This window comes from Thalassophryne amazonica, chromosome 20, assembly GCF_902500255.1.
Source record: "Thalassophryne amazonica chromosome 20, fThaAma1.1, whole genome shotgun sequence".
NCBI classification, from domain to species: domain Eukaryota; kingdom Metazoa; phylum Chordata; class Actinopteri; order Batrachoidiformes; family Batrachoididae; genus Thalassophryne; species Thalassophryne amazonica.
The window spans coordinates 29823986-29838814 of NC_047122.1; the positions used below are offsets into that span (position 1 = coordinate 29823986).

The window sequence follows — 14829 nt, forward strand, 5'->3', positions numbered from 1 at the left end:
GTTTGAGGGCCGGTTCGAAATGATCCGTCATGTCGTATCGTGGCCGAATGCCTTCACTGTGCCTGAATGCACCTCAAATGCTGCTGGATCATATTCCTCCACCCACAATTGGATCTCACTCATATGGCAATGTAAGTGCATTTGTCATATTCTCACTGCGTTCTGACAGCTGTCTCAGTAATCCTAATGTGTTCCACCTACATTTGTACCGCGTTCAGGAGCTTAATGAGCACAGTGCATGCACGAATCATTTTGGGCGGGTCGCAGTCTGAGTAGTCAGACGGTTGTCCTCCATAGTTCTTATTCCCTCCCAGATGTGCCACGAATTATGTTTTTTTTTTTTGACATTCTGTCTGGGTCAGCTTGATTCTTGCTAAATGTGATGGAGCCCTAATGATTTGTATTGAGTTTGTGCAATTACTTATGGCTTTTGAAAATGCAGGGACTGTGTATAAAAATGTCTGTAATTCCTAAAGGGTTAATGAAACCCTTAAGTAAAGATAAAAGTTTACACTACAAGTACATATTGAATGTTTAATTTCAGCTCCATTGTGGTGATGCACAGAAGCAGGATTACAAATACTGTGATCACAGTGTCCAAATACTTATGGACCTGGCTGTGCAAAGTTCATATTCATTACAATAAGAACCCCCACCTGCGTTTATATATATATATATATATATATAATATATATATGTCCCACCCCCCAAGCATAGCATTGCAGAATTATTTCAGTTGTTGGCACATAGTGCCCTTATTTATACATGCAGTGTTCATCTCATCCAAGATCATGTGGGTTAAAATGACATTAGAAACCCCAATCTTACAAAGGCTTTTCATTAATGATACAATTTGTATCAACTACAGACAGCCTCTTATTAAATCTGCTGCACAGAGACAACATGATTCAGAAGGTTATTATATTTCTAAGGTGGATACCACAATACAGTAACACACAAATTCATGTCTTCCAACGTGGATTCGGACGAGCCCCAGAGATCATCTCAAGACTCTGCTCTGACACTGGAGCATGAGGATCTCAACAACCAGAAGCTGTGGATCCATCAGGTGAGGAAACATGTCCATGGCAGCGTCCACTAAGTGGGCATTAAAAATAGCCAAGAGTTTCTTCCGGACAACCTCTCTCTTTTCTCCGCAGGGATTTGCGTGTGGAGGTATCCAGTGTGAGAGCTCTGCTGGAACCCTGCAAACCGCCGGAGGATGAGCCCCATATGGGTCAGACCAGTACTGGGGCTGATTAAGACTGTGGACTCGGCTGTGCGGGAACTCAGCTGGCTGACTGTACGGTGGCATGCTCACCGGGTATGCAGGCGCGTCGTACCTGGAATAATGATGGGTACCGTAAGATATCACATCCAGGTTTTGATCAGTGGATGACCCGATACTGGGATGCTGGAAAACTGATGCGCTCCCCTGCGAGGGAGGCCTGTGGGAGCAGCAGCTGCACGGCGCACTTCTAGAGGGGCAGAACGTTTGTCTTGGACTGTGGCAGCTTCCGTATGATGCCACATACTGGTGATCACAGTGACTCCACGGAGCCTCCGCCAGCTGACTCTCTATAGACCCCAATCCAGAGTCCAGCTGCTCCTGAGAGCCACCGTGCCACATGGAGCTCAGGTCCGAACCAGGGTGCTGGCTAATCTTCTCCTTTCTAGCTGTTACTCTTTTGCCCGAACGGTGACTTCCTTTCATTGGAACTGCATTTTCAGTTTTATTATCTTTTTTGGTGGCGTCACTGTACTGTTCCAGGGTCAGTTTGAGAGCCATCTCCTCCACTAAAGACAGGCTGTGTCCAGAACCAGGAGTGGATCCTGCTGTGGAGTGTTTTTGAGATGTCAGATGGTTCTTGGCGTTCTCTCGAAGCTCATCAGCAAGAGACAGACTCGACTGTTTGGCTCGCTCAGGATGGTGAAATTTACATTTGATTCCATAAGTACATTTCTTTCCTGAATGAAGGAGGACAGACAGGAGGTTAACACACATAATACACTTTGGAAACTAATAAATATATGTACAATAAAACCCTAAAATCAGATCAGATCATATTTTGCGGGGGGTACCTATGGTGTAAGTATGAAGTGTATAAAATGTTTTGTTCATGAGTTATCTTGATGACAAAGCAATCACATTATCCTCATATATGTGAACAGTCCTGGTCCAAGGTGTGGACACTCTTTCAAATGCATCCAAACCTTTGACCGGGATTGTATATATGCAACAAATAAACAAAACCTATGCTCATGCTATCATGCTCATTCATATGCAAATATACACGTCAAACAACCCTGAAAGCTATTTAGTTGATCCAGATCCCCATGGATACCTAAGGTGTATTTATCATGTGTCTGCCATATACTGTAAATCAGATTTTAACAGTGAATATGCAAATAACACAAATCAAAGCAATCCCAAATCTAAATCAGCTCATCTACACCACAAGGGGTACCAAGGGTATAAGCATGAAGTGTCTATAATGCAAGATATATCATGTTCACAAGTAAACTAAATCGCATCATCCTCACAAAAATACATTGTTCTCATTAATATGCAAATCTGTGCATCAAATAACACTAAAATCTATTCAGTTAATCTAATCCCCATTGGGTACCTATGGTGTAAATATCAAGTGTCTGCTATGTATTGCGGAGTTATGATTTTCACAGGAAAAAAAATTATCTCCGTTACCTTGCAAATATAGGCAGCGAACAACCACAAAATTTAATTATCTCATCTACTCCACAGGAAGGTACCTATGGTGCAAGTATCAAGTGTGTCTGCTATTTTGTTTTTGAGTTGCCATGGTCACAAGAATGTGTCCACACACTGACACACAAAAGAATGACAATGAAATGCCTCACATACTAAGGCCAGAGTGTTTAGACATAAAAACTGATTTATAACCATTATGGAAGAGGGGAGGAGTCTATAAATGACCTCACCATAAGGGCATGGCAGTTTCTTGTGAGACTTTGGAAACCTCCGCAGGAAGTTCTCGAGAGTTGGTCCATGACGGCCCAGAGGATCATCAGGAGGCATAAACCTGAGTGCGGATGAGAATAAAACATTTGAACGAATGTAACTTTTCCCCTTTAAATCACATCGCTACTTCCTGTTTGTCGTTGCTAACAGCTGTAATATGTTCTGATGAGGAAAAGCAGAACTTACTTATTGTTGACAAACGAGTACATCAGCAGCCGTTCCTCAATGAAGCGCTTCCACTCCGGCTTCTCTCCCTGAAGGTCCCGGTACAAGTCGTTGGACACGATGACGCCGTCGCATTCGTACGCCAACCTGACGATGAAGCGGTCGTCGTGGCAGACCACTCGTTTGCCCGCAACACGTCGCGATGGCGTGAAGACCAAGATCTTCTTCCTCTCCAGGTCTCGCAGAATGTGCTGATCTTCAGAACAAACGTAACACATAGTTAGATGACAGGTTAGAAACACAACATGTGTGATTGAAACAGAGTGACTTGGCGTTAAGGACGCTGCCCAACGAACCTCTACTGGCTGATGGGGAACTGAACAGATAAGAGAATATTTAGAGCAGAATCCTGCAAATGGTGATACAAGCATCAAATTCAGCACAAATACTCCTCAGACAGTCCTTTTTTTGAAAAAAAAAAAAAAGATTGGCCACTTGAATTTTCAATTGGCAGTCAGGTAGGGGTGAAGAATTACACAGGGGTCAAAATTAAAATATCCTCCAATCATATGGAAAACTATATCACATTATTTGCCCAATCATAAAGATTCCAAAAAGGTATAGTTTGGACTATCTATGACTGAATGTTATAGAGTTATGAGATTAAAAACAGAATCATGACAAAGGTCAGTTTCAGTTTGTACAGGGGTCAAAAGTTAAAGTTTCTCCAATTTTGGTAAAAAGTGATGCAACATATTAGTTGAGTTAATAGGGTTTTAAAAAGGAATAGTTTGGACCATGTATCATGCTTAGTTATCACGTTACGGGGAAACGTGTCACATGTCATAGAATTCAATGGACGTTGACCTTGTTTGACCTTTACTTTGAAAACCAAGCATTCAACACTGTCAAAATTATTCTATTTATTAATCCTTTTAGCTCAACCAATAATTTGCATCACTTTTTACCAAAATTGGAGCAACTTTAACTTTTTGACCCCTGTACAAACCAAAACTGACCTTTTTCACCATTCTGAAGCATTTTTAAATTTTGCCCCCTGTGGAATTCTTCAGTTGACCCCTACCTGACCGCCTACTGAAAATTCAAGTGGCCAATTGTTTTTTTCAAAAAAGGAAGTATTTGTGCTTGTATCACCATTTGAAGGATTGCTTCAGTTATCTGCTGCACTAAGATCTTCTGTTACCTCCAGACCATCACCACCCCAACATGGAAAGGACAGCAGGACTGACTCTCAAAAGTCCAGTTTTAGTCAAAACTCTCGGCATTGGAGGAACCAGATAAAACACCAGTACAGGTTGTAATCTCACATGTCAGGTATTTCCCGAAAGCTGTGGTAGGTTTTATTTAGGTCCTTCCCCAGGAGACAGAATAAACTGGTTTATTATTAACTAAAGATCCTGAAACGACATCCTGTGAATCAAACAAGTTCTGTTTAAAACTTGGCAACAGCACAGTGTTGTAAATGTAGGTCACCCATAATCACTAACCATAAGAGTTTCAATGATTGCCTCTGCTTATCAAAAAACACAACAGGATTTTATCTTGAACTATGCCTGCCTGGTGACAGATAAATTTCACCTGCTTACAAGAAAATGTATATGAAGTATTTCTGTCATTCGAGCAAAGCAGCTCTGAGAAATCATCAGTTTCAAAATGTAACCTCTGCCCGTCAGGGTAAAGGAGACCAAATGTCTTCTGCCAGATATGGTCACAACAGGAAAACTCAGTTGTTTAGTGTCTGCAAGAGCAGTGCAAGCAGGGATTAGTGCTTGAAAGGTTAGAGCATGGAGGAGTAGGGCGCGGAGGGTGTAATATACAGTGCATCTGGAAAGTATTCACAACACTACACATTTTATGTTACAGCCTTATTCCAAAATGCATGAAATTCATTTTCTCCTCAAAATTCTACACACAATACCCCATAACAACAATGTGAAAAAAGTTTTTTTTTAAAGATTGTAGCAAATTTATTAATAATAATAATAATAATAATAATAATAAAAAAACATTAAACCCCCATCACACATAGCAAGAATGTGCAGGAACCAGCCTGACACGGTAAATACTGCCATAATCTGATGCAGTCAGGAGGAAAAGAGGCGTGGTCAGCAGTGTCATCCATTACCTCGTCCACACATGCACAAAGGCATCCAAAGCGCATGTAGACAACAGGTAGATGACACAGACTGCTGTCAAACAGAAGAAACCAGGCACCATCCCTACAGTGAAGCATGGTGGTGGCAGCATCATGCTGTGGGGATGTTTTTCAGTGGCAGGAACTGAGAGACTAGTCAGGATTGAGGCAAAGATGAATCCAGCAATGTACAGAGCAGTGGTGGGCACAGTTCCGATAATCCAATAACCGATAATTATCAAAGATAGTTTTCATTATTGGATTATCTTTTCAGATAACTTTGAAAACCATTATCAGACTAATTATCTTCTGATGAATTTTTGTCCAATAACTTTTAGACCATTAACGTGGTAAACAAAAGTGAACAGATGTGTAGTTCTACCCTCTGCAAACAGAGGAGACCTGCTTCTAGAAGAAACCGCTCTATCCTCTGCAGGCAAAGGAGAACTGGTCACCAAAAAAACTATTTTTTTTTCTTTTTTTTTACCCCATACTGATATGTGGCCAGTATCACCCAAGTCATCCAGAGGCATACATTTTTAACCAAACTTATTTCAGACAACTTATTTAAATTAACATCACTTCTGAAGTTTTATAAAGTGAAAATATCAGATATATGTTTTAGTTTTAAAGTAATGCGCTAATTTTTAAGGTTTTAGTGTGGGGCATGCTGTGTCCAGGTGCATTATGCAATCTCAGTACGGTAATCTCAGTACATTCACGACAGGAGAAATGCATTTCAGACACTCTGATCAGGACAACAGCATTAAACTCTAGTGCCTAAAACTCACGTGAATATATTCTCTGGGTTTATAGAGGCTTTTATTGTATTTGCTTTTATTAAATTCCACGCATCTTAAACATAGCACGTATAACATAGTTATAACATAGTTTACCTGGAATTTTGTTTGCAAGTTTTCAAGGTCTCTACAGACATCTACTGGCCAGTAGTGTTCATGGCAGTATTCAAACTGAAGATGGGCTGATATTTTCAATAACTGTACTCACTGTACATTCAAAAACCACACGTCGGACTCATGTTTCCAGAAGCAAAACGTAAACAGAAGCTTTTTTTTTCATACTTAATTTACAAAAACTCTCGATGGGAGACATCAAAGTAAAAAAAAAACAAACAAACAAAAAAACCATTGAGAACTGCACTGAAACGCTCTGATCAGGCTGCACTTTAACTGCTGCACATGGACAACACATTAACATCGCAACATAAAACTATTTTTATATTGTGCCTAAAACTCTCATGAATGTATTCTCTGGGTTTATAGATGTTGTTATTGCGTTTGTTTTATGTAAACATGCGAGAATCACAGGCTGTCTCTCCGTTATTTTCAATGGGAGCTGCTGTGAGCTACGCTCGCTTTCTGCTCATGTTGTTCTGGGGGAAAGTGAAGTTTGCTCTTTAACGTCTTGATTATTGTTCTTTACAACACTGTTTGTCCTCTTTGTTCCAGACTAATATATATATATATATATATGTATATATATATAATATGTCTGAAATTAAATTCCACGCAGATTAAACGTAGCAGACACAGATTATTTGTTATAATTGTTTTAGCAAGTTGTCAGGGTATCATGCATTCAGTTTCTTATTAACATGATGAAAAGCATAAAAAATACATTTTTGTAGTATAATATTAATTTACAATTGTCATCATGTGGATTCTCTATATGTTGTTTGACTGCAGCAACTCTCTGGCGCGCAAGGGATTATGGGATACGTCAATAGGGCGAATGGCATTGTTCTATTTATTTTGACACCGGTTATATCAGACGATCTAATTACAACTTGGCTTTTTTTTTGAAAATGCCTTTTTTTTTACAAATAAAAAATGGCATATTTTACAAAAGCACATTTATCTGTAAACACCAGCACATGACACACCTCACATTAACGTGTTGGTTTACATAGAATGAATCATCCAATCAGTGTGAGCAGATGCACATTTTACCCAGAATGCCATCTGTCTGTGTTTGTTACAAAATTTCAGAATTAGTGCATTATTCAACATTAAAAGATATATGTTATATCTTAACTTTGCACAAATGACATAATTGACATTAATGGAGTTATTTTATCAGTATTCATTTTATTTATACACCAAACCATAACTCAGCACTGCTTTATTTTCCAAGACCTCGGCCTGATGGCAGTGCTGTGATTGGGTAGAGTTGAGCTTTGTAGCTCCTTGCAGTTGCTTCTGCGCTGGAAGCCATGTAGTAAACAGAAGCTTCCAGCAGGGGGCAGGATGCTCAAAGACAGAAGTGCTGACTCATTGTTTAGGTCTGTTGTTGCTTTTGATGTTGCCAAAAGCGATCGTGGTGTTAAAACTCAAAATCAACTTGTTAGTAGTTGTAAGTGTACCGGAGACAATACTGGAATTTATCGGTTATCTGTAACTTACGATACATTTTTGGGTGGTTTATTGTTTTAACTTTATCAAAGATAACTTTTCAGTTATCTGATTATCTGTTATCAAAGTTAATTTTTTGGTTATCTGTGCCCACCACTGGTACAGAGACATCCTGGATGAAAACCTGCTCCAGACCACTCTTGACCTCAGACTGGGGGACGGTTCATCTTTCAACAGGACAATGACCCTAACTACACAGGCAAGATATCAGTGGCTTCAGGACAACTCTGTGAATGTCCTTGAGTGGCCCAGCCAGAGTCCAGATCTGAATCCAATTGAACATCTCTAGAGAGATCTGAAAATGGCTGTGCACCGACGCTTTCCATCCAACCTGATGGAGCTTGAGAGGTGCTACAAAGAGTAATGGACAAAACTGTGCAAAGATAGGTGCACCAAGCGTGTGGCATCATATTCAAGAAGACTTGAGGCTGTAAATGCTGCAAAAGGTGCATCAACAAAGCAAAGGGTGTGAATACTTATGTACACGTGATTTCTTGTTTTTATTTTTAATTAAATTTGCAAAAATAAAAAAATCATGTCATTATGGGGTGTTGTGAGTAGAATTCTGAGGGGGGAAATGAATTTACTCCATTTTGGAATAAGGCTGTAACAAAGGATGTGGAAAAAATTGAAGTGCTATGAATATTTTCATAAATAAACAAAGATTAAAAAGTCACCTTTTTCTTTGTCACATGACATGATAGTTTAGACCTTGAAAGCTCAAACTCAAGGTTATAACTCTTTAATTTAAACAATTTGTTGCAGTGTCAATGAATCACAAAATAATTTATTGTAAACTTCTTAACCTGTTATGGGGACATCTGGTCTGGGCTGCTCCTTCCTCCACGAGGGAACAAAGACCGTGATAGCTGTGTGGCCTCTGTCGAGGAAGAAATTCACAGCCAGCTGGATTCCCAAACAAGAGAACACTTCCTTGTTCCCGTGGCTGAAAGGACACCAGGAAAAACATAATAGTGAAACGCGGCAGTTACAGTAAACAGTGTAATTGCCAGTGAAGACAGAACTTCCTTTAGCTGAAACATCCTTTATCTGTCGATGGCGAAACTCAATCTCTTATCTACATCAGCACTGGTTTCCATGTAAATTTGAATGAAGACTTGTCTTCAGACAGCTTGCATTTAAGACACTGCTCAGGATAAAGTAAGTCACAGTTATCGCTATCAGTGAATCTTACAGATAGCCACTTTCCCCCCCAAACCACATAAAAAAAACAACTGCTTTTTGCATGAAACATCTGAGGATGTTTCCTGTCCCCACACCAACATGATCAACATGTTCAAATTCATGTTCAGATGTACATCACATGCATTTTTTTTTTTTATCTTTTATCCTGTTTTTGTGCAATGTTGCAACAACCTTGAGTTTTATTTCTGTCTGACAACTATCTGTTTGTGAATATTTGTTATCTATTTTAAAGAACAGTAGAATGGAGAGTTCAGGCTATGTGGCACTCTGGGTGTTAGTAAGGTTAGACCTTACTTGTGTGAAGCGCCTTGAGGCTATCTTGTTGTGATTTGGCACTATATAAATTAAATTAAATTAAATTATGTGGTACTGATGTCAAATTACTCCAGAGCTACTGACTAGGTTGTGTTCCCCCGGGAAGGCCACGCATTCAAAAAAATAAATAAATAAATAAATAAAATAATGAAACTGCATATTTATGAAACTGGAACTAGAGAAAGGAAACTGAAAACTATGACACATTGTATTTTTTTACTGCAATTATCTAACTGACAAATTTTACTTGCTCATAAGAGCGACATTAACTACATCAATAGGCATGTAAATCTACAGGTCATCAACATAGCAGTGAACTTCAGTTCCATGACAAGATGTGCTACATAAAGAGAAAAATTATTTCTCTTATATAGCACCTCTTGGTCAGATATTGCGATGTTTTGGAATTATTTTTCATTGCTATGCCGATGACACTCAGTTGTACATCCAATAACTGCAAATAATCTCGCCGACACAAGGACTTTAGAGGATTGCCTCGCTTCAGTGAAAAACTCGATGTCTAGCAACTTTTTACTTTTAAACTCTGACAAGACGGGGATGATGGTCACTATCTCTACTGGCTGTGTGAGGTCTGCCTACTTGGAGATGCATCAGGAAGGGCATCTGGCGTAAAACTTGTGCCAAATCAACATGCAGATCCACCTTGGACCTGCTGTGGCAACCTTAAGTGAAAACAAGGGAGCAGCCAAAGGAACTTACTATTAACATACAAAATCCTCCAAGGATGCCTCCCTATATAGCCAATCTCATTAAACCTTATGTACCAGCCTGTGTTCTGCATTCTGAGGAGGCAGGATTACTGTGTGTTGAAAAGGTGATAAAGAAGACAGCAGGCCACAGAGCTTCCTTCTACCCTGCATCTGTTCTGTGGAACAGTCTGTCTGCTGCAGATAAAACAGTCTGATTCTCTGAAGGCATTCAAATCCACATTAATGCATCTGTTCTCTCTTTAGTATGAATAAGATGCTAATCTTGGACTGAATTACTTGTTACTAATAATGTAACAGGTGTCAGTCTCACCATTTGTAAATTCTGGGACTGTTACCGAAGGAAAGATCCTGTCTGTGATTCTGTTATTTTACAGCTGAGAAATAGTGTTCTGAGAGTTGTCAGTTCCAGGCTCCAACTGATTGGTTTTGCTCTCCCTTTCTCTGATTGAGGCGTGATCATTGGATCTTTTCACAGGTAATTGCAGCAGATAGAAACGCCCTTTCAGCAGTCCTCAGTTTGATGGTGCAACCTGTGTGAGGAAGGTTTTTGGGCGGCAACAGCTGAAGGACTATAACACAACTGTACCTTTCTGTTCTTGTTTTACATGTTTAAAATGTTTTGTTGTACTTCCTTTATTTGAGCTTTGTTATTTTTAGAATGGCCTAAGCAATTGGTCATCCCCTGAGTCTGGTCTGCTTGGGGTTTCTTCCTCAAATTACACATCAGGGAGTTTTTCCTTACCACTGTTGCCAAAGTCTTGCTCAGGCGCATTAGTAAGGTTAGAACTTACCCTTGTGAAGCACCGTGGGGTGACTTATGTTGTGATTTGGCAGTATATAAATAAACTGAATTGGGGAAAAAAAAACATTGGATCTAGCACAGAACCCTGAGGAACAACATACTTCATTCATTCTTAAGTATGGGAGTAGCTGTAGACCATACATTACAAAATTGAGAAAGCATGCTGCAGACCAGAAATGATCAGATTTAGGGCCTTAACTTGCCCGAGGGTGGCCGGTTTTAAACCAGCTTTCCTAGCGCAAGATAATACAATTAATAAAGTTACTTCTATAAACATTTTTGAGTTTTTTTCTCTTATCGTTATGAATATTGTAAAAGTGTCTTATCAGCGCTTCCCAACCGAATCTACTGGATCAACTGAGCTGAGGAATACTTACAAATTAAACATGATGTTACCTAATGAGCCTACACAGTGTGTCAATAATCAATTCTCAGAGCTGTCGGTAGGTTGGAGGTGTACGAAAACATCAAACAGAAAAGAAGAGGAAAAGGAGAGTTTCCAGGGATTAAAATGCTGTCAGTCCTGTTCCTGCTGAAATGGGGATTTTCTCTTTGTTGATCAAGGAAACATGCACTTGTTCACATTTGCATACTTGAGCAGCCAGTCTACACTGTACGTGCACGGGCGTGCCTGGTTATGACACGGTGTGTTCAGGTAACAACTGTTCCGACATTTTTTTTTTTTTCGACTGTGATGACGCCCATATTCCTGCAAATATTTGAAATGGTCTTTTTGTCAGCAGGACAAACTGTTGTGCACGTACGCCTGACAGCAGTGGCGTGTCACGCTGTGAGTAAACTGCCAGTCACGCTGAACAAACCCTCAAAGTGTGAACAAAAGTTAGAGCAGGAAGAAGTTTCCCCACCTCATGGCCACATTGCTCCCGTCTATAACAATGTGTCTCAGAGCATCTTCGTCTTCACTCTTCCCCTCTTTGGGTTGAGGTGATTGAGCTGTGACAGGCAGCAGCAGGGTGGGGGGCGTGACCTGCGTGTCCCCTTTGGACAACAACACTGACATTGTCGCCACCGGGCCCTTTTTGGACTCTGTGCCAGCACTGACCCGAACCAGCTCCCCCAGAAACTTATCAGTGTCTGTGTTCAGACCAAGCTTCTGCTGAACCGCCTGAACCTGCGCCGTAGAGTAGCCGAGTTTGAGGAAAAAGTCCAACTGGGCCTCCATGTCCTCAGGGTCTGGAGAAGGGTCAATGTAGCACCCCCTGGGATCCATTCTCTCACTGTTGGCTGGACAGAGTGGGTTTTGACCTCACTGTGGTGTGGACAGAGCCCATGCAGTGGTGTCGGTCTGTGTGGGGTTCAGCCGGGTTGTTTTGGGGATTCTGCTCCACGGATGTACAGCTGGGAGATGAATAACATCAGCATTCATCTCATCCCGCTAACGTTACACCTGCATGGAAGAAAATACATTAATTCTCTACTTTTATAGCCATTTTTTTTATGTTATTTTGCCAGTTCCTGATTTCAAAGAACAATTCCAGACAAGCAACAGCGGCCTCTAGTGGCCACCAAGACCCTGCAAGTAGCAACAAGGCTTCACAAGCAGCCTGATAGGCCTGTCAGTTTTTATTTTATGTTCAGGTCATCATGCACATTAAAATATGCCAACTTGGCGTAAAATAGAAGGTTCACTAGTCCTCATCTGTATCTGTCACAAGCCAAAATTACACACGTGAATATAGTAGATTTTTGCAGGGTTACTCACTCGTTCACTTATTGGCTCCATTATGTTTGCTTTGCTAATCCAAGTGAATTAAAAAAAAAAGAATAACAAAAGAGCAAAACTGGGGTTTTTAATTGGTTTAGATTTGGAAAATCAAGAATAGTTAATAAATGTATCAGCATAAATGAATCATTAAAGGAACAGCATGAATAAAATCTTATGCAGAAGTGGACATTGTTTTTGCCAGATATGTGCCGTGCTCACAAACATCAATCAAACCTGTGTTTTCGACACCCATCATACAGACACACCCTCAAGTAATCATTAGCATGTAATCTCACGTCATTTCGTGATGACATCACTAAAGCTAAATTAATCGACTGGTTCGTGATGCTGTCACCTTTTGGTGACGGAAGCACAAATTCATTTTGTGACGGTATTATGAAATGCAGGGTGGTGGTGGGGGTCCTGTGGGGGTTATAGTTAAGGTTAGAGGAAGGGAGAGGGTTAGAAATAGTAAAAAAAAAACATGTCATGAAAATGTAACTCATTTCATGGTGGGAGCATGAAAAATAGGGTGAAAATACTTTATGCATTGCAGGTTATTTAACACAGAACTGAAAAAAAAACCAACAACAACACCTGCAAGTAAGAAGCAAAAGCATTATGTCTTTACACACACACACACATGTGAAAATATATAAAGCACACAATTATTTACAAATCGGTTTGAAGAATTGTAAATTGTACATAATAATATAGGTTTGTGAGTTTCACAAGAAATAATATTTTAATAATAATAATAATAATAATAATAATAATAATAATAATAATAATAATAATAATAATAATACAAAATAAAAGATTTGGGATTGACTGCTTTATTTTGTGTTAAATTGTGGCCTTATTTTTCCATTTTTACTTCAACTTCCTTGAGGTATTTCAGACTTATTTTCTGCACATTCTGCAACATTAACAATGCTTAATAGGAAAACCACATCAACTGTATTCTAAAAAATCAATTAAAAAATCGGTAATTAAATCAGTAATTAAATTAATTAAATTAAAAATCAGTAATTAAAAAATCAGTATGACTTTTAAATTCACATGGCAAACATTATTCGTAGTGGTGTAAAGTTTGAATTATTCAAGTTCATCATATACATTTACAGGCATATGCATAAACAAACACATACAAACAGATTTTTTTCATTTTTGTGTGGTTGTGCCTTCAAAAAAGTTAGGGATTGTTATTTTAATATATATTACCTCTTTTTCTGTCTTTAAACCGTCGGATAATTAACTCAATCTGCTGAGAAAACATTCATCTACAGCTATTTTGATAGAATAATTTAAATTCTCACATATAATTAAATACATTTGGTTGTTACTGTTGTTCGATAATAGAAAAACAAAAAAATCTGACAGTTGTTTCCTTTGGCTCGAGGTTTTTAGCACCATTTCTTGTTTTATAATTTCATCAAACAATAATTTGTAAATAAATTGATTAATTAGTGAGATTCAGATGAGCTGTCAGGAATCCTGATCACAATCATTTTATTCAGGAAACCTTATTACTTTATTCTACTCTGGGCAAATTACGTGTTATAACGTTTGAAAGACGAGCAGAGAGAATAAGATTAAAATCCGAAACAACAGGGACAGAAAGTCCTCAGTTTCTACATGTGTGGTCAGTTTGAATGTTTATGAATAAATTCACTTCAAGACAGAAATAAACTGACCTGCGCACTGAATGAAGTCCGATCAGCACAGACGAGACCTTAGATTTGTTTTTCCGATCGGGTCCGGATCAAACTGATTCTGCGTTCGAGTCGATCTGCGCGTTTTACGCGCAGCAGCGCGAGACGAGGAAGTAAGTTACAGAGTTCTGCTTTTCTCGACATCAGCAACCAACCAGCAGCCAACGGACACCGGATCACATGATCACTTACAGTAAAGGAAAGAAAGACTCAGAGATCAACTCAAACGACTTACTGTATTTCAAGGCGGTGCGGTATATATATATTTGAAATACAGTAAGTATATATATATTTGAAATACAGTAAGTCGTTTGAGTTGATCTCTGAGTCTTTCTTTCCTTTACTGTAAGTGATCATGTGATCCGGTGTCCGTTGGCTATATACATGTTGCATTTTTTCCTTTTCGGCCTCTCAACACGAAATGTCACATTTTTGTGACACGTTTTTTTATTTTACTATTTCTAACCCAGCCCGAGCCTGACAGCGGGCCCCACCCGGGTATGAATTGGGCTCGCTGCTCTCCTATTGGTCGTTTAGGAATGGGAAATCTCACTCCAAAATGGAGGCCAGTATCCGACCCA

The 14829-nt window shown here is 39.4% G+C and overlaps 1 protein-coding gene across 1 annotated transcript; it reads right to left on the reverse strand.

Annotated features, from left to right (window-relative positions):
* Window positions 1-262: 262 nt before the first annotated feature.
* si:dkey-206d17.12 (uncharacterized protein LOC563108 homolog) lies at window positions 263-14338 on the reverse strand. The gene is made up of 6 exons (XM_034161098.1): window positions 14231-14338; window positions 11674-12215; window positions 8560-8699; window positions 3188-3422; window positions 2962-3062; window positions 263-1968 (listed from the first exon to the last, which is right to left on the reverse strand). Exons 2-6 carry the CDS (start codon window positions 12036-12038, stop codon window positions 1001-1003), a joined length of 1809 nt encoding a protein of 602 aa, XP_034016989.1. The 5' UTR covers window positions 12039-12215; window positions 14231-14338; the 3' UTR covers window positions 263-1000.
* Window positions 14339-14829: the final 491 nt, after the last annotated feature.

What these genes read in the sequence shown, in the direction of transcription:
- si:dkey-206d17.12 (XM_034161098.1), bottom strand. Translation starts at nt 12,038, where the DNA reads ATGGATCCCAGGGGGTGCTACATTGACCCTTCTCCAGACCCTGAGGAC. An exon ending in ACCAGATGTCCCCATAACAG is followed by an intron (nt 3,423 to 8,559) that starts GTTAAGAAGTTT and finishes TTTGTTCTGAAG; the next exon opens with ATCAGCACATTCTGCGAGAC. An exon ending in TACTCGTTTGTCAACAATAA is followed by an intron (nt 3,063 to 3,187) that starts GTAAGTTCTGCT and finishes ATCCGCACTCAG; the next exon opens with GTTTATGCCTCCTGATGATC.